Source organism: Musca autumnalis, unplaced genomic scaffold (assembly GCF_047663935.1).
Source record: "Musca autumnalis isolate F117 unplaced genomic scaffold, ASM4766393v1 scaffold_3, whole genome shotgun sequence".
NCBI classification, from domain to species: Eukaryota; Metazoa; Arthropoda; class Insecta; order Diptera; family Muscidae; genus Musca; species Musca autumnalis.
In genome coordinates, this window is record NW_027411866.1 from 137,810,338 (window position 1) to 137,829,360 (window position 19,023).

Genomic DNA, 19,023 nt, shown 5'->3' on the forward strand with positions numbered 1-19,023 from the left:
TTAGATGCTACGTTGTATTTATTCTTGTCGTAAAAATCAGCATGTTGAAATCTTTCTGATATACCAGGAATGTATATCATGCTTTTGTAAGTTTTCTCAATATTCTCTTTTGGTTTTTGTATTGTAGAATTGTTAATTAAATTTTCGATTAATCTTTTGGGAAAACAATTTTTTGATAATATGTCCTTGATTTTTACGATATTGTCATTATGGAATTTCTTGTCACTTATGCTTAGAACTCTATTGATGAGGTTTCGTCCAGTGTTGATGATCATCTGCTTCGGGTGTTTCGAGAAAAAATTTATGATGCGTCCCAACAGCTTCGGGATCTGATCTGATCTGACATAAAACTTAGACATAGAAACACAATCCAAAAAACAGCACTTGCAGACCACTGCAAGTCTAATAACCACTTGCCAAATTTTGAGAGTGTTCACATACTTCAATCAGAGAGTAATTATAACAGGAGATTAACATTAGAAATGTTACATATTAACAGCTTACCAGCCAACAAGAAGATAAACTACAAGAGCGATACTGACAATGCAGCATATTGCTACCGTCATTTGACACAAAAGAGATCGTGCAATCGTAGAAACATTTAGTGCAATATTTACATTCGACAATGGTAGTGAAACTACATTAGTTCTAAGTAAAACTTGACTTAAATATTTTTACGTAAATTGTAAGCGAACTCATGTGTATGTTTTTGTGTTTATCTTTACAATATGCTGTGATATAATCTATTAAGTAACAAACATTGTTATTGTTTTTGTAGATCTTCCCTGAAGATGCAATTTTATAATTGCGAAATATTGGAATAAAGAACAAATAAAAATAAACTTATGACCTCAAGCTCAAATAAAAACTTCATTTAGATGTATAAAAGTTATATATAATATAAAACGATACATATGTAATAATACGACAATAAAATTAGTGAAAAACAAACGGTAGTAGGGGCAATATCTTGTTTCCAGCTATATATCTGCTTACGGTGACTTAAAAAAATAGCCAAAAGTTCAACTTTAAAGCTTTTTGTGAGGAAGCTTTTTTATCGAATCACTTTATAATTAAGATTTTAGGTCATCTTAGGTAAAAATTCACCAAATATCATACAGGGATACGAGGTTGTAAAAAGTCACAACCCTAATGTACATACGTATGTCGAGCACTGGCATACATTGTAGACAATGTTGCAGTTGTGTGGTAAAGTAAAACTTATTGCTTCTCTCATTCTTTTGTTCTTCGACTTGAGCATACAAATAATGCTACACTTCTTAAGATAACTTTATGCATAATTTCCGTTAAAAGTTGCATCTGTATTTGTTATGGAGTATATAAACTATGATTTTTATGTTATCTTCGGCAGATTGTTGTTCCTTTTTTTGTTTTGTTCTGGCTTTCAGCCTCTTAACTTTCTTCACAGAATGTTATAAGTATATGCTATTTCAGATAGTGCATTTAATTTGTGTCCTTATTTACAAATGGTAGAATCCAGGGACGTGGATGTTAACGGCAATGGAAAACACCAACAAATTTAAAGAAACAAACAACTTAGACCATATTTTGCAAACAGCTGGGCAGATATCACTGCAAATTTTCTGTGCAAGATGAAGCATGATTTGAAGTAAATATAAGCACAAAAAAACTTTTTTGTTTATGGCCCGTTACTCATTGAGTTTTAGAGATATGAGCATGAAAATTTGACACAAAATAAAGTAAAAGTCGCTTGCTCACTCAGAAAATGCATTTTATGGGTTATGCCACTCTTTGAGTAAATGAGCGATATATTCTTGATCAGAATTCTGGGTCATGTCCGTCTGTCACTATAGCGACCAAAAAAATTGAGCTAGAAGTAGAGCTGGCAAACGATCGATATTCCCAACATTAGATATTTTCGATATAATGTTTTAAAATATCGATTGCTATCGATATTATCGTTAAGTTGTCATCGCCATTAATTTGGAGATGAAAATGGCGGAAACGTCAATGATTTTCTTAAAATTATTCAAAAGTAGTTCACAGAAATGTAAAGGAGAATAAACAACTGCTTTTATTTTAAAAAAAAATTTAAAAAAAAAATCATTTTATTTTACCGAAAAATGTTTACGTGTGACTACGGACTTACTTTCTCACACACACAAAACCGAAAAACAGCGAAATTTTTATTTATTTCAATGGATTCAGGTTAGGGGTGTTTATTCCGATAATATCGATAGGCAAAACTATTTGTCGATATTGAAATTTTAAATAATAATCGATATTATCGATAGTGCCATCGATTTTTTGCCAGCTCTAGTAAGAAGCCTCTTTAACCCGAGTGTCTTTTGTTCTTTTTTTAATTTCGAAGATGGGATCAGCCCATGTTTTGGTATAGCCTCCTTATAACGGTACCTTTAGATTTTCGGAATTTAAACTAAAATTTTAGCTGAGGTTCTTAGTGCTCATAACACATCTTCACCAAAAATTTTCAACATCAGTCCTTATTCAGGTATAGCCCCCATATAGCTAAATTTTTTAACCAAACTACCTATAATTTGACATTTGAGGTTTCCAGTGGTCCAAAAATTTCCACAAAAATTGTGGATAGGAAAAAAATTTTAGTTCAGATTATTTTATAGTGGGCAGTACTTAGCTATTTTTATACCCTCCCCCATAGTATGGAGGGTATTTTTACTTTTTTTCCGTTTGTAACGCATTGAAATTGAGTCGATCTACATATGCATGTTCCTCCGTCCGTCCGTTGTAATCACCCTAGCATTCCCGTTTTTTAATTGCTATCCTTTTCTAGCTTTTCTCTCTATACAAGGACTGCACGATAACATCCTGCCCTAGGCAACACTGCGTGTTACCGACTCCATATGACATTTCCATTGGAAAGTTGACAGTTTTTAATCTAAACATACTCAGGATAGTTTGACATACGACCATGTGGTGGTAAGTGGTGGAAGAAAGGAAGATATTCAGTGGCTTAATATGGCTAAGATATGTCTTTTGACTAACACTCTAGGGCACCGGCAGAGAACGTGCTCGATTTTTTCAATCTCTTTATATCCACATAGCCTGCTATACACTACGGCGATTCTGATTTACGTAATGGGAGAAGGTAAGCAGTTCTACGCCCTGAGATCGCTGGCCATATTGACTTCGATACCTTACAACCAGGTACGTCTTAACAAATCTAGTGCGCAGCTTTTCTGCAACTAAGTACTGATGCGAGCAAAGTCGCTTTTATCCAAAATGCAGCAAGTCTTTCATCCACCGGGTTGACACTGAAGACTATGGTTTAACTCCGACTAACTGAAAATTCTCAAACAAACTCGTACTTTATATCAGGGCAGCTAAAATACATTGCGCCACTTTTAGGCGTTGTGACTTAGATAAAGGAGGGACCATGATAAGTTTTGGGCTTTGCCATGTTAAAGCCGGTCAGGGCCGTTTTTCGGTATCTTACATCCCCTACGTCTGGAATTTAGGGGGAGAATATTTCCCCGGTTACATAAAATGCGAGTCTGAAACATTGTGAGAAAAAGTAAAGAACGTTTTTGGAAATCGTGACCTTTAGAAAGTATGATAATTTAACACCAAAGTTACATTGATGATTCGAACATATTCTCGTTAAAAATTATATGAAGTGAATCTGTTGAAAGATATGAAAAGAGCCCTTGATGGGGTTACTTTCCACAAAACAACTTTTTTAAATAATTTCCAAATCAGTCAGTGGCGAGTAAAAGGTCAATTATTGGCAATATCGACTCATATTTTGCTATAGCGCAACGGGACAAACCGATTTAATTTATTGTTTGGGCATTCTCACCAAATTTTTGGATAAAGATCTACAATTTGATTTAGCTCCCATGTAACCGTACGTTATAGCGAATGTCTCGATCACATTTTCTACTGCATTGTCTACACTTACGCATTCTATATTCTCAAAACATAAAAACAATTCCTTTCAAAAACTGTTCAATATATGCGAACGTTTTGATATACCCATCTGTAATGAATGCTGCCACCGAATTGTTGGAAGTCTTCCGCCACGTTGGTGCTATGATAATTTCGCCCGAGGGATACGCTGATTCAGGCCACATTTGCAGTTGGCGTAAGAAACCGATATTTCCGGAGTACTTCTGTCATGTTGAACATCTCCAAAATTGTTGTCATTAATAGACAAATTGATAAATTATACAAATCTAGAAACTATTTAGGGATTTCCTCCAAGCGATTTTATTCATCTCCGAACTGCCTATGACGCCTTTAAACCACTATAAGTAGGTACATCACATTCACTACTAACAAAAACAACGATGGTAACTGAATGAAAGTGGGTATGTTTTTGCTGTGCTTTTGTACATAAATGTATGCAAAAGCATATTTCAGTGAAACTTTTAATGGCATTTAAATGTTGCAAAACTTTCTTGCAAAATATTCACAATTTTTGTGTGCTATGTGAATTCTCCTGCGGGCCACACCTTTGAACCTTGACAAACTTGATTGTAGATAGACAGAGCAATTCCTCGGCGTAAGAGTTCATCATCATCTTTAGCATGATTTAAAGTTGAGCCATGTACGTAATTACGTAAACTTTGAATTTTCTTCTTTTTTGTTTTTTTTTTGTGATGACACACACGCGTTACAGTTTTTGCCTTCCTCATTCATTGTCTTTAATATGCCATACCATACTTACATAGAAAAATACATAGTTTCAAAAAAGTTTCACAACCACCATTCGCAAAAAAAAATTGGTAATAAATAAACAAGAAGTGAAGTGTACGCCAAACATAGAAAATTGTTCACACACACGCAAAAAAGACTTGAACAAAGATAAACTTTTCGTTTTCCACCCAGTATCAATCAAGGAAAAATTAACTTCATAAACTTGAAATTTGCTGCTAGAATAATAATTGAAGAATAGCGAAACTAAAAAATAAAGTAAACATAAATTCGTCAGAACAAATTTGTTCGTTTTTGAAATTAAAAAAAAATCATTTGATTTTAGTCAGCATATTTTGATACGAATGAAAAATTTAAAATAATAATCAACAATAACTCTTTTAAGAAAATAAGACCATCAATTATGGTGCAGTGTATTCACAGATTTTTGAGGCATCTTAGGTTGTTCCAATTTAGATCAAAGAATCGTTTGCACATCGTACCACGAATACAAAAACTTCATAATTTTGAGGTGACATTCAGTGAAAAAAGGAAAGTTTTCAAAAAGCCTAAAACTACAAACCGTATAACTTTTTGTAACTATACCCTACACCACTATGCGGAAATGGTATTTGCTTGTTTGTTGTTCCGATATTTATAGTTATATTTACAGACTGAGTTAACCATTAATTGGGTCAGCGTTGCCGACAGTTTTTGATCGAAAATCATCTATTCTATTTTGTCACGAAAACTTTTCAAGGTAAATTTTCATCCATTAACAATCCTAAACGAAAATGTTCAGCTAATATAATCCGAAAGTAAAACAAAATCCATCAAAACACCTGTATTCCAGATATGTACTTAATTAAATATATTAAATATTAAAATTTGCAGCACAGTTTTACTTGAAATGTTTAGTGACATTTTTGGTCAAATATAGTTTTCATGTTTTATTTCATGCAATTTTGGATTACGTGAAAAATCGTCAAATCGTAATTTTTCAATTATGGGCCAAAAAATTGTCAAAATGATGATAAATCGTCAAATTCGGCAACACTGCTTAGGATTCATAGTGATCAAAAAACATATTAACAAAAATTTTGGACATAGGTCCATGTTTTAGAACGGCTCCGACCGATTTCATGCATTTTGAAGTATTTGAAACATCTTTAGATCGAATTAGCTACGTTGAGGCATCTACGGTTCGAAGTTGCCGCTAAACTTCTCTACAAATAATTGTGGACATGGGTTCACGTTTTGGAGTAACCCTCCATATAACGATGCTACCCAATTTCAGGATATTTGGCATAAAGAATTCGAAGTTGTCAAAAAACTTCTTTACCAAAAATTGTGAACACAGCTCCATGTTTTGATATAAGCCCCATACAACGCTACCGTCCTATTTCAGTTATTTTTGAATATGTGATCATTATAGTCTGACTGATTTCAAGAAAACTTCTCAATGGTAGCCATAGTCCTACGTATTGGTATAGCCCCCACATAACGGTACTGGCCAATTTGAGGTATTTGGAACATATTATTTACATATTATATACATATTTTCGGTCAAAATTAGCTGTAGCTTTTCATTTAGTGTTCAAGGCGGTTAAAAAAATTCTCAAACAAAAATTGCGGACATTAACCAACGTTATGATATAGCTTCTGTGTGTGAATGGTTTATACTCCTAGAGAAGACTATGTACAAAAATCTAAGCAATATCGGATCGATAATGTGGAAGAATACTTCAAAAATAAGTCGAAAGCGTTCTATGGGGGAAATTTCAAAACCTGGGCGTATACCGGAAATTCTTGGCAAAAATATTTTATACCCAAAGTGAAGCCTAAATATTTAATTTCAGTAATGTGGATAAAACCTTCAAATGAAGATGAAGATCAAATACCAAATTTCAGCCGTTTCGGTGGATTATTTTGACCACAACCTTCAAAATATCGAAAATCGGGAGGTACCGTTCTATGGGGGTAATATGAAAGCATGGACTTCTACCAACAAATTTATGGGGAAAGCTTTATACCCGCAACGAAGACTAAGTACCAAAATTCAGCCATTTCGATGTGATAATGAGGCTAAAACCTTCAAAATACCGAAAATCGGTGTTACCGTTTTATGGGGGCTATATCAAAACGTGGACCGATATAGTTCACTTGCAATAACAAACATCTTAGAAGTAATAGAAAGTTCTATACCAAATAACAAAGCTCTATCTTAACAAGTGAGCAAAGGCTATAGTCGGGACGGGGCCGACCATGTGATGCCTTACACCACTAACCCTGTGCATAAGCTTTTCACTGGTAAACATTTTTTTCCACCTACCCCCAAAATTTCGTGACTATCCGATCAAAACATTGACCTGTACCGTGATTACAATAAATTAAAAAATTAGATATATTACTGACTTTTGCGATATCTCGGTTGTTTGCCCACTTACGCCAACATCAATATAAAGGAGATATTTTCTTCTTCCATTGACGGGCTTTCTTTTTGTAATACTCCTACCAGAAGCGGAGAAATTCGCATAAGAAAAAAACGTTGACTTTTCTCCACATAAGGTTTTTGCTTATTCCGACTCCTGGATATTATCCGACTATCACCAAACTTAATAGGCTTCTTCCTCCGAAGAAACCGCATCAACTCCCAAAAAATTCGTGACGATCCGACCAAAATTGCTACCTGTAGCGTGATTACAAAAAAATCGGCAAATGGGATGCATTACCGACTATTTCGATATCTCTGTTGTTTGACCACCTACGACAACCTACTTTACATCGTTGTAAAGGTGATATTTTCTACTTTCCTTGCCAGGTTTTGCTTTTGTTATACCTCTTAAAGAAACAGAGATATTGGTTTTGACATAAAACGTTGACATTTCACCAAATAAGTTTTTGCCCATCCCGACCCCTGAATATTATCCGACAAGCTTTAGATGGACAGACGGACGGACACACACGCCAGATTGACTCAGCTCGTCGAGACATTCATTTTGGTGTATATAAGTATGGGTCTACGACCCATACTTATGTACCTTGATTTCAAAAGACGGACGGACAGACGGACACGATTATATCGACTTAGAATTTTAGCCTGATCAAAAATATATATACTTTATAGGGTGTCCTATGAATATTTCGATGTGTTGCAAACGGAATGACAAATTTAGTTATACCCTCCATGTTATGGTAGAGGGTATAAATAGTAAATTAGTAGGGTATAAAAACTACCAAATAAAAAAGTAACAGTCTGATTTGATGACAAAGATGTACACTCCGCCCGCCTCACAGTGGTCGAAATCACTGATCTAGCGGCGCGAAATTAATAACTTGAAAACGAATGGAGATTTGTTCCTGAAATTTTGCACAAACGTAGTATGTGTCTGTGGGTAATAATGGACTACATATGAACAAGATCGGATAATATTTTGGTATAGCCTCCATATAACGGTACCTCCTGATATTCGGTTTTTTGAGGATTTAAGCAATCCATTCCTTCCAAATTAGATGCAATTTGGTACTTATGGTTTCTAGTGGCCATTAAACTTTTTCAACAAAAATTGTGGACATAGGTCCATGTTTAGGTAAAGGCGCCTTTTTAGGTACCTCCCGATTTTCAGCGTTTTTGGGAAATTATATATTTTCTACCCTAATTAAGTGTAAATTGGTATTTGGTGTTCCCAGTGAACACAAACATTCTCCACCATAAATTGTGGACATAGGTCTACGTTTTGATATTGCCACTATATAACGGTACCTCCCAATATTTGGAATTTTGTCCACATTTTCAGACCAAATAAGCTGAATTTTGGCATTGGAGGTTCTCGGTGGTTCTTCTCCACCAAAAATTGTGAACGTAGGCCAACGTTTTGATATAGCCCCCATATAGCTGTACCGCTTGATTTGTGCTATTTTCAGGATTTAAGCTACATTTTTTGTGCATTTATCTGCAAGATTTACTGCTATTTGTAGCCAAAGGTTGATTATTCAACTTTATTTGGGTTTTTTAGGTTTTCTTAATAAGAGAAAATATTATAGCTGTCTCTACAAGATTGACCTTTATGATATTTTCGTAGGTTTTACCGTTTCTCAGATATAGAAGTTTAAATTGGGACAATGCACTGACTGTTTTGCCTGCTTATAAAACAATGTCATGTACGGTTCGCCTAAACTAACATTAAATAAAAACCGCTTATACCTGGGAAGGTTTTGCGACTCTGAAACAGCAGTGTTCATAGATGAGAAAAATGCAAAAACAAGAAAAAAATCGCTGGAGAGATTTTTAAATAAATCGCTGTCAAAGTTCACATTTTTAAGTTTATTTTAGGTTTTTGCGATTTTGCTTGGAAACCGTTTTGCCAGGTTTTCACGATTTGATTGAAAACGGCAAGTCTTATCGAAATCTTATATATGTGAAAATTCTATGCAAGATTAGAGATATATAAGTTTAAGTTGGGAAATTGCAGTCATGAGACATTGTTTTATAAGGAAACGATACAGTCAGTGAATTGCCCCAATTTTAACTTCTATATCTCTAAAATTGTAAAACCTACAAAAATATCTAATTAATTCTCTTTCGAGTTAAGCTGGTTAGACCTAAGAGATACATTGAAAAATAAGAAGTCTACCAAAGTCCGACGCATCCAACCATTATGCTACGTTTCACGGGTGGTTAGGTCGATCTTCAGACATATTAGGATGTTGTTTTTGTGGAAGGCAAAGCTTGGTAACTAGTATATATACGCAATTCATTAGATAAATGTATATGCGAAATTATGTCAGTTAATTGAAACTCCAAACTTTTCTTATAGTCTTGCATGGTAATCCCATTTTTCAATGTTCACAAATACGAGTACTATGGTAAGTTTTATTCCTACTTCATTAGTACTTGCTCTTCTATATCAGAAGATTTTGATCATCAACTATTGTCTACTAATGTTTGGACATGTTGATGGTGGCCCAGTAGACAATAATTGATGATCAAAATCTTCTGATACAGAAGAGCAGGTACTAATGACGTAGGAATAAAACTTACCATAGTATTTGTGAACATTGAAAATTGGGTTTACCAAGCAGGACTATAGGAAAAGTATGAAGTTTCATTTATCTAATGAATTGCGTATATATACTAGTTACCAAGCTTTGCCTTCGTCTGCCAAAAAAAAAAACAACATCCTAATATGCCTGAAGATCGACCTAACCAGCCGTGAAACGTAGCATAATGGTTGCATGCGTGGACTTCGGTAGACTCCTAGTTTTTCAATGTATCTCTTAGGTCTAAACAGCTCAACTCGAAAAAGATTAATTAAAGATTTTTTTGTTTTTGATTTTTCTCATCTATGAACATTGTAGTTTCAGAATTCGCAACAACTTCCTAGGTGTAATCTCCACGCCTTGATTCCTAACAAATAACATAAACAATATACAATATTTATTATAAACCCAACTCCCAAAAAACAACAAGCTAATCCATAAACTCTTTCCATTTATTTTCAGCTTGGTTTAATACCCTGCTCTGACCGCTTGTCAATGTGCCAACTGTAACCTTACCACAAGTCAAGTGCAACCGGGTTTGTGGTTAACAAACAAAAATTTCCAGTTAACCAAATATAGCAGCAGTGGCAACAGCATATTGCCGTAACGACGACTTAACCAGAAATAGCTACGAGTATATTTGTTAAAACAACAACAACGACAATAAAAATATCATTTGCTTGGAAAGCCAAACAAAATATTTTTAATGCAAAGACAGCAAGAAATACGAGTAACAGAGTTATTTGGACCACCAACATTATTATCATCACTGGATAACGTGAAGTTACCAACGACAATAGCAATAGCGCTGAAACGCTTCAGCAACAAATTGCCACAAAGAGTTAGAAGGCAACGGTGGCCAAAATCCACATCAACGTGACTGATGTCAGCAGGAAAGTGATAACTGGCGTGAAAAGTTTAAAAACATGAAAAACAAGCGCAATAAAAAACAGCTTAAGCGACAACAACAGCAGCCGACGACGACGAGTACGAAGACTAAATTACAAAAATATCACCAGCATTCCAGAAACCTCAAGTACCAAAAGAAGTGCTTGACAAGAATAGCATCTGTGAGTTCTCATTTCAAGCGAAGAGAAAAAAGAAGACAAATATTTGAAACCAGCACAGCATCAACAAACACCACCACCACCGCCACCATCTCCACCTATTTACTACTTTCCACTTCCGCAACAAAGAAATTTTCTTCAACGCAAAGGGAAACGGAAACGAATACATTTAACCGAATTTCACATAATCGTCAAACAAGCGTAACCAGTGGCAGTGGTCGTCAATTGCGAAAAACATTCCTGCAACAATTGAACAACTGTAGTCTGGCCTGGTTTTGCAGATTGCTGTTGTTAACTTTGCTCTGTGAAATGCCGCTACTTAGCTCAGCCGACTGGTTAATGGATTGTGGTGATTGCCACTGTAAATGGAATTCAGGCAAGAAAACTGCTGACTGTAAGAACCTGACACTCTCCTCGGTACCGGAAAATTTAAGTAATGAGGTACAGGTTTTGGATTTATCCTTTAACCGCATCGTCTATTTGGAGGAGAATGCTTTTCTAACTGCCGACCTAACAAATCTGCATAAGTTGTACATACGCAATAGTTCATTACAGCACATAGATCCAAGGACCTTTACCCAATTGGAGATACTTATAGAATTGGACTTATCCAATAACTTATTAAAGGTACTGCAGGCTAATCTCTTTGCTCGTTTGGTAAAGGTGCGGGCAATTGTTTTAAATGGCAATATTCTGGAGGCATTGGGTGATGGCATCTTTCAAAATTTGAAATATCTACACAAGATTGAGTTGAAAGATAATCGTTTGATAAAAATTGCCAACCAGGTTTTCGTCAATGTTCCCCTGCTTTCACAAATCTATTTGAATAATAATCGTTTGAATTTTCTTCGCAAGGAGAGTTTTGAAAATGTTAAACGTTTGACAGCCCTGTCATTGGATGGCAATCCCTGGAATTGCACCTGTGAACTGCAAATATTTCGTGATTTTGTTCTGCGCCGCAATCTCTATACCCCACCCACAGCCTGTTATTATCCTGCCCAGTTGAGGGGTATGCTGTGGATTGAAGATCAACCTGAGGCCTTTGCATGTAAACCTCGCATTATTTTTCCCGCCAAAGGAGCTTCCATTACCACGTCCAAGGAAAATGTTACCCTTGTTTGTCGTGTACATGCCTCGGCCAATACTCACATTGCCTGGGACTATAATAAGCAAATATATCGCAGTACAAATTCTGGTCAAATACCGCAACAACAACAACAGCAACGAATATTCATACAAATAATTGAGGATGACCAATCAAAGGAAAAGGAATTTGGTCGCAATGTTTACATATCGCGGCTTACCATATTGGGTGCGGAAAAGAGCGATGAAGGTATCTACACTTGCATTGCTGAGAATGCGGGTGGTAAGGATACTGTGCAAATGTCGTTGTTGGTGGAGAAACCCAGTGGTCGTGATATGCTGCAGGGAAATTTGGCTGCAGTCATCTCGTTAATGGCTTTAGGTCTTTTAAGTGTATCCGTTTTCCTGGCCATGGTTACCTGTTGCATTTATAAACGTTTCATAGCATCTACGGCAGCACATCATCGTCACCATCATCTCGATTTAAGTGGCAATGATCCGCTGACATCACATGGTACGGTTGTGGCCAATCACGGTACCACCACTGTGGCTGGTAATACAGACGTCATGTTGGGCGTTGTCAATGGGCTAGTGGTGGATAATGGGGGAAGCAATAGTGGTGATACGTTGAAATATAAAAAGCATCAACAGACAACTGTCAATGGAGGCAGTTCCATAATTAAAGACAAATACACGGAGCTACTAAAACAAAATGGTGGCAGTGGTGTAGGTGGTGGTGGTGGCATAGGTGGAAATGGAGGTGTGGGTGACAGCATGGGTAGCGGCAACTCGCCTTTGATGGAATCTATCAGTGTTGGAGGTGGCGGCGGCAAGAAGCCAGTAAGCTGTGATGTCCAACTGGGTCAATTGGAGAAAAAATACTATGAGCAGCACAACAATGATGGTAAGTGGCATAAATTTGTGAGCAAACATAATAAACAGTGGGAAATCTCATTTTTCATTTATTATTTATGATTCTTTGCAACGCTTCTTACTCTGTTTCTGTGTGACTGCGTGGGTGTGGGTGTGCTTTTGTCAGGTCAAAATGTCGTGTCTTTCTTGTTCATTTTGTTTTTTATTTCTTCTCCTTTTCTCTGCGAGTGTAAATAGGTTATTCAAACAAAAAACAAATTTAATATTCTTTGAATATACATATAGTCTTTATTATTAGAATTTTTTGTTGTGAATGGTCACATAAAGGAATTGGTTCAGCACTACAAAAAAGCTTCCAGAGGTTTATGAAAGAAAAACAGAAAAGTTCTTATTTCTTTTTTGTTTTTTTTTTTTTCTTCAGACAGTTACCAGGGTTTCTTTTGAAATTTAGGACATACTAATTTAAAGGTTGACATAATTTAGTTAATAGTATCGATGGAATTGAAAAGAAAACAATGTTGTGAAGCAGGACTGGTTTCGGACAGGTTCGCTGATAAAAGAAAATATGTTCCATTTTGAAATTATACTCTAGCAAAGTCCTCACAGATGTACAAGAGGAAGACAATTTTGACGAGTGGACTGCGATGCCCCAGCAAAATGTTCGATGACAAATCATGAGTTGAATCATGGGTTCAAGTGACATGGCATCGATAAAAATTCGGGTGAATCACTGATGTAATTTACAAGGGAGTGACTCTCGCTTTCACGAATTCATTGTCATGGCATCTTGCATCAGTTCATTGTCATGGCATTTTGCACCGGTTCATTGTCATAGCATTTTGCACCAGTGCATTGGCATGGCGTCATACACGAGTTCATTGTCACGGCATTTTGCACCGGTTCATAGTCATGGCATCTTGCACCAGTTCTTTGTCATGACATCTTGCATCTGTTCATTGTTTCATGGCATTTTGCACCGGTTCATTGTCATAGCATTTTGCACCAGTGCATTGACATGGCATCATACACCAGTTCATTGTCATAAAATCTTGCACCAGTTCTTTGTCATGACATTTTACACCAATGCATTGGATCCTGATTTCCAACAATCAGAAATAAAATTTGCGGACCAATTATGTAATTTGTTGAATAAAATACACTGATGATGTAATTATACCCTCAGCATTTATGCTAACGAGGGCATGTACACTTTCATACGGGCAAAATGTGCCTCATCGAAATAATAGTTTTAGACCCCAAGTAGGTTTGGACGAAATGTGTTTCAGACAATTTGGAGTCGATTGAGCAATGTCCGTCCGTCTGTCTGGCTGGCTGGAGTGTACGATAACTCTCGAACGGATCAACCGATTCGGTCCAAAATTTGGCTTTCGTAATATTTTGTCCAAACTTAGTTTAAGTTTGAAGATAACCGATTTGACCCATACTTTGCACATCGTGAAATTTCTACTAAACTTAGATGAGGTTCCAAAATGGACTCAATTGGTCCACTTCTTAAGGTACCTCCCACACAAAATTTAGGGTAAGTTCAGATTAGGACCTGCTCTCGAATCGCTTTGATTTTTGTTGCAACAACTTGTATTCATTGCCCCCCATACGACGGTACAAGTTTTATCAGGGTCAAGTGTATACTTCCTGAGAAAAAAGCCTGAAAGATGCAAAAAGCTCCTATAACATCGTGTGTAGTGGATGGAGCGCAAGATAACTCAAAATTTGGCCTTCGTAATATTTTGTCCAAACATAGTTTAAATTCGAAGATAAGCTATATCGGTCCACTCCTTCAGGTACCTCCCCCACAAAAGTTCAAAAATGTTCGGAAAAATTGTGCGCATTATAACTCTTGAAGGAAGTAACCGTTGTAATCCATACTTTGCACATCCTAATATATCTACCAGATATAATTTTTGTTGAAGCGATTTTTTTCATGGACAAGTCCACATATCTTAGAAAAATAGCCCGAAAGGTGTAAAAATCCGTGTGTCAGTATATGTGGCTGTCGGAGAGCACGATAACTCTCAAACGGATCTGTCGATTCGGTCAAACATTTGGTGTTCGTCATATTATATCCAAACTTAGTTTCATGTGGCAATACCGGTCCACAACTTCCGGTACTTCTCCCCAATATTTAAAAAATGTCACTAAAATGCTAGGACGATATAACTTGAATGGGCCAACCAATTTGGTCCAAACTTTGGATCTCCTAATATTTTATCAAAATTTAGTTTAACTTATAAAATGCCCATATCGGTCCTCCCTAAGGGTACCTCCCCCACAAAGGTTCAACATTTGTGTCTTAGTGCAGTCAGTTCCTAATCGATAATTGCCTGCAAGTTCAAATGTCCAAAAAGGGCCACAAAATTGTGAAAATACCTTAAATACATTCGATCTGTCCGTAGGTGAAAGTTCCACTTCACATTGGCTGAGGGTATTTATCTGTCGGCAAAGCCGACTGACAATTTTTTACGTGTTTTTCTTTTTTATGTAAATTTCAAGATTATTATTTTTATGTGTATTTTATACCATCAGCACTTATGCTAACGAGGGTATATACACTTATATACGGGCAATTTGGAGTTGATTAAGCCATGTCCGTCCGTCTGTCTGTCTGTCTGTCTAGCTGGCTGGACACACGATAACTCTCAAACGGATCAACCGATTCGGTCCAAAAATTGGTTTTCGTAATATTTTGTCCAAACTTAGTTTAAGTTCGAAGATGGGTTATATCGGTCCACTCCTACCGTTACTTCCCCCACAAAAGTTCGATAATGTTCGGAAAATGTGTGCGCACGATAACTCTTAAAGGAAGTTACCGATTTGGTCCATACTTTGCACATCGTAAAATTTCTACCAGACTTAGATGAGGTTCCAATATGGACTCAATCGGTCCACTCCTTTGGATATTACAATTACACTCATGAAATTTCAATGAAAAGGATCGGATCTTTCACGACTGCAATTGCACTCATGAAAATTCAATGAAAAGGATCGGATCTTTCACGACTCCATTCGAACTTACGATAATTCGATGTAAAAGATCGGATCTTTCACGACTTCATTTGAACCAATGCAAAAGATCCAGTGAAAACATGGCATCTCATGGAACCACTTCCATAAAATTTTCTGGGTCCTTATATAACAGAAGAAGAAGAAGTTATAATAACCGGGTAAATGAGTTCTTAAAGGCTATCGAAAAGTGGTCTTTATAGACAAACGAAGAAGCGGGCGAGACGGAGTCGCTATTAAACATCGTACTATGGAAAAACAAAGAAAAACAAATCCTTTAAATCCTGCAAGGTACTAACGACGCCACAGCATATTTTAGCTGCCATTATATAAAGCATGAGTTTGGTTGCGGACTTGTAGTTGGTCGGAGGTTAAACACCTTTATCCAAGTGAATGATAGACGTATAAAAGCAACATTTTTCAACATCAGCTTTTCTGCGCTCATGCTACCATTAAAGACAAGGACGAGCAGGCCAAAGATATTTTTTACGAGCACTTAGAAGAAACATATAACCGTTTTTTATGCCAACAATGGAAAGGAAAATATCTTCGGCCAAACCGTCGGGAAAAATCAGTCTCCTCAGTGAAATATCTGACAGTGGGATGAGGCTAATAGACTTCGTAACGCCAGAAATATGGTAGTAGCTGTACAAGATTAAGGCATCCCGACGTTCATAAGGGCACCGAGCTGTCACAAGTTAAACAATAAAAAGACAAAAAGACAAAAGACAAAAAGACATTCATCGATCGTTTGGATGTACGATAGTTTTGAGTAGCAAAAAATTAACTTGTTGCAACAAAAGTACATATCCGATTAAACGTGGCAAATAAAGTACAGACTGATAGCCTGCAGGATTCCCGACAGACATGATGTTGGGGTTTCAATGTCCTCAGCGGAAAGTTGATGGCACACAACTGCTGCTTTGCGGGATGACAGCTTCGACCTTATAACATATCTTCTTCCTTGTTCACAAAAAATTGTCAACACAGGTCCATTATTTTGGTTAGACCCCATATAATATAGCGTCCCAGTTTTCGGTATTTTTTAAATTTTCGCTGAATGTTTTACCGAAATAGCGGTAATTTGGAATTTTATGTTCTCATAAGTCGCAAAACATTTACAACAAAAATAGTCGACATGGGTATTTTTTTTTTTGTGTAGCCCCATATAATGGTACCTCTCGATTTTCGGTATTTTGACAGTTTTTATACCCTCCACCATAGGATGGGGGTATATTAAGTTTGTCACTACGTTTGTAACTACTCGAAATAATAATTGTAGACCCCACAAACTATATATATTCTTGATCAGCGTACAATTCTACATCGATATAGCCATGTCTGTCCGTCTGTGGAAATCACTCTAGCGTCCGAACGGATTGACGTAGGTGGATGAAATTTTGGGAAAATCTATTATTTGTACGTAGGACTTTTGGAAAGTGGGCTATGAAGGTCCCCGCTTTCGTATAGTCCCCATACAAAATGACACGTGACGCGTCGTCGTTTTAAGGAATTTTTAAGATATTTGTCCCATTTTACCACCGAATTGGTTGTAATTTGGTATTTTGTGTCTTCAGAGGCCAAAAACTATTCCTACCAAAGTTGGTTTATATAGGTCCACGTTTTGGTATAGCCCCCATATAAAGTACGCGTCATTTTAATATATTTTGAATGTATTAGTCCCATTTGACAACAGAATCGGTTGCAACTTTGTATTTTGTGTTTCCAGAGGCTAAGAAACATTTCTACCATAAAATGTTTTTTATAGGTCCACGTTTTGATATAGGACGATATCTCTCGATTTTCGGTATTTTGAAGGTTTTGGCCTCATTATCACACCGATATGGCTGAAATTTGGAATTTAGTCTTCGTTGGGGATATACAACTTCCCCCCCCAGAAATTTGTAGGTATAGGTCCGCGCCATCATATAGCCCCCATAGAACGGTAACTTCCGATTTTCGGTATTTTGAAGGTTGTGGGCACATTAATCCACCAAAATGGCTGAAATTTGTGGTGGAGGGTATGAAAAGTTCGCCCCGACCGAACTTAACGCTTTTTCCACTTGCTTTTTTACATTTTGACATTTAAGGTTCCCTGCAGTCACGAAACTTCCCCACCAAAACAGCATAGGTCCTTCTTTTGATATAGGCCCCAAATAACGGTAGCTCCGTATTTCACATATTTTGAACATATTAGATCCATGATTCGGTATAGCCCCTATATAATGGTACCTCCCGATTTACGGTACTTTTAGTTTTATCTACAATTTTTAACCGAACTAGCTGTTAATTTACATTTGAGGTTCCCAGTGTTCATAAAACTTAGCCAACAAAAATTGTCAACATAGCCCCATGTATTGGTATAGCCTCCATATAGCGGTACCTCCCGATTTTCAGAATTTTTAAGATTTTTGTTGACCAAACTATCTTTCCGTTGAGTTTCACAAATTTTATCCACCAAAAATTGTCAACATACATAGATCCATGTATTATCGTAGCCCCATATAACGGTACCTCGTGATTTCAGCTGTTTTGTGTTGTTTAGCAACATTTGTTGACCAAACTATCTGTAATTTGACATTTGATGTTTCCAGTTGTATATTACATACGTTAGAAACGTCGTAAACCTAGCCAAAAACATGTGAAAATTATCAGTCGGCTTTCCCGACAGAGGTATACCCTCAGCCTATATGAATTGAAACTTTAATCTACTTACAGATCGAATGTATTTAGGGTATTTTCAGAATTTTGTGGCCCTTTTTGGACATTTGAATTTGCAAACGTGGACCGACATAGTCCAATTTGGAAGTGGATCTTAATTTGGGAGTCAGTGGGTCATCATAATCAGTATGTCAGGAAGCATGGACTTGTCCACGGAAAACATAATATCACTGTAAACTGCACCTAGACATAAACGTTTACCTTTTGTGGGGGAGGTTCCCTAAGGAGAAGACCGATATGGGCCATTTTAGAAGTTAAACTAAATGTGGAAAAATATTAGGAGATCTAAAGTTTAAATCAAATTCATTGCCCCGTTCAAGGAATATCGTACATAACATTTTAGTGACAATTTTAAATATTGGGGGGAAGTACCGGAAGTTGTGGACAGGTATTACCCATCTTCGAACTGAACTAAGTTTGGACAAAATACGACGAATGCCAAATTTTGGACCAAATCGGTTTATCCGTTCGAGAGTTATCGTGCTCTCCAGTCACTACATATGGTGCCATAGGGGTTTTTACAACTTTCGGGCTGTTTTCTCAAGAAGTATGGACTTGCCCT

The 19,023-nt window shown here is 36.6% G+C and overlaps 1 protein-coding gene across 2 annotated transcripts in view; it reads left to right on the plus strand.

Moving 5' to 3' along the window:
• The window catches only part of kek4 (kekkon 4), a 285,350-nt gene that overhangs the window by 242,725 nt on the left and 23,602 nt on the right, over window positions 1-19,023 (plus strand). For both annotated transcript variants that reach the window (XM_073974539.1, XM_073974540.1), the window contains one exon: window positions 10,159-12,750. In XM_073974539.1, the coding sequence (XP_073830640.1) occupies window positions 10,623-12,750 (2,128 nt within the window). In that variant the 5' untranslated portion in view covers window positions 10,159-10,622. The remainder of the gene's footprint in view (window positions 1-10,158; window positions 12,751-19,023) is intronic.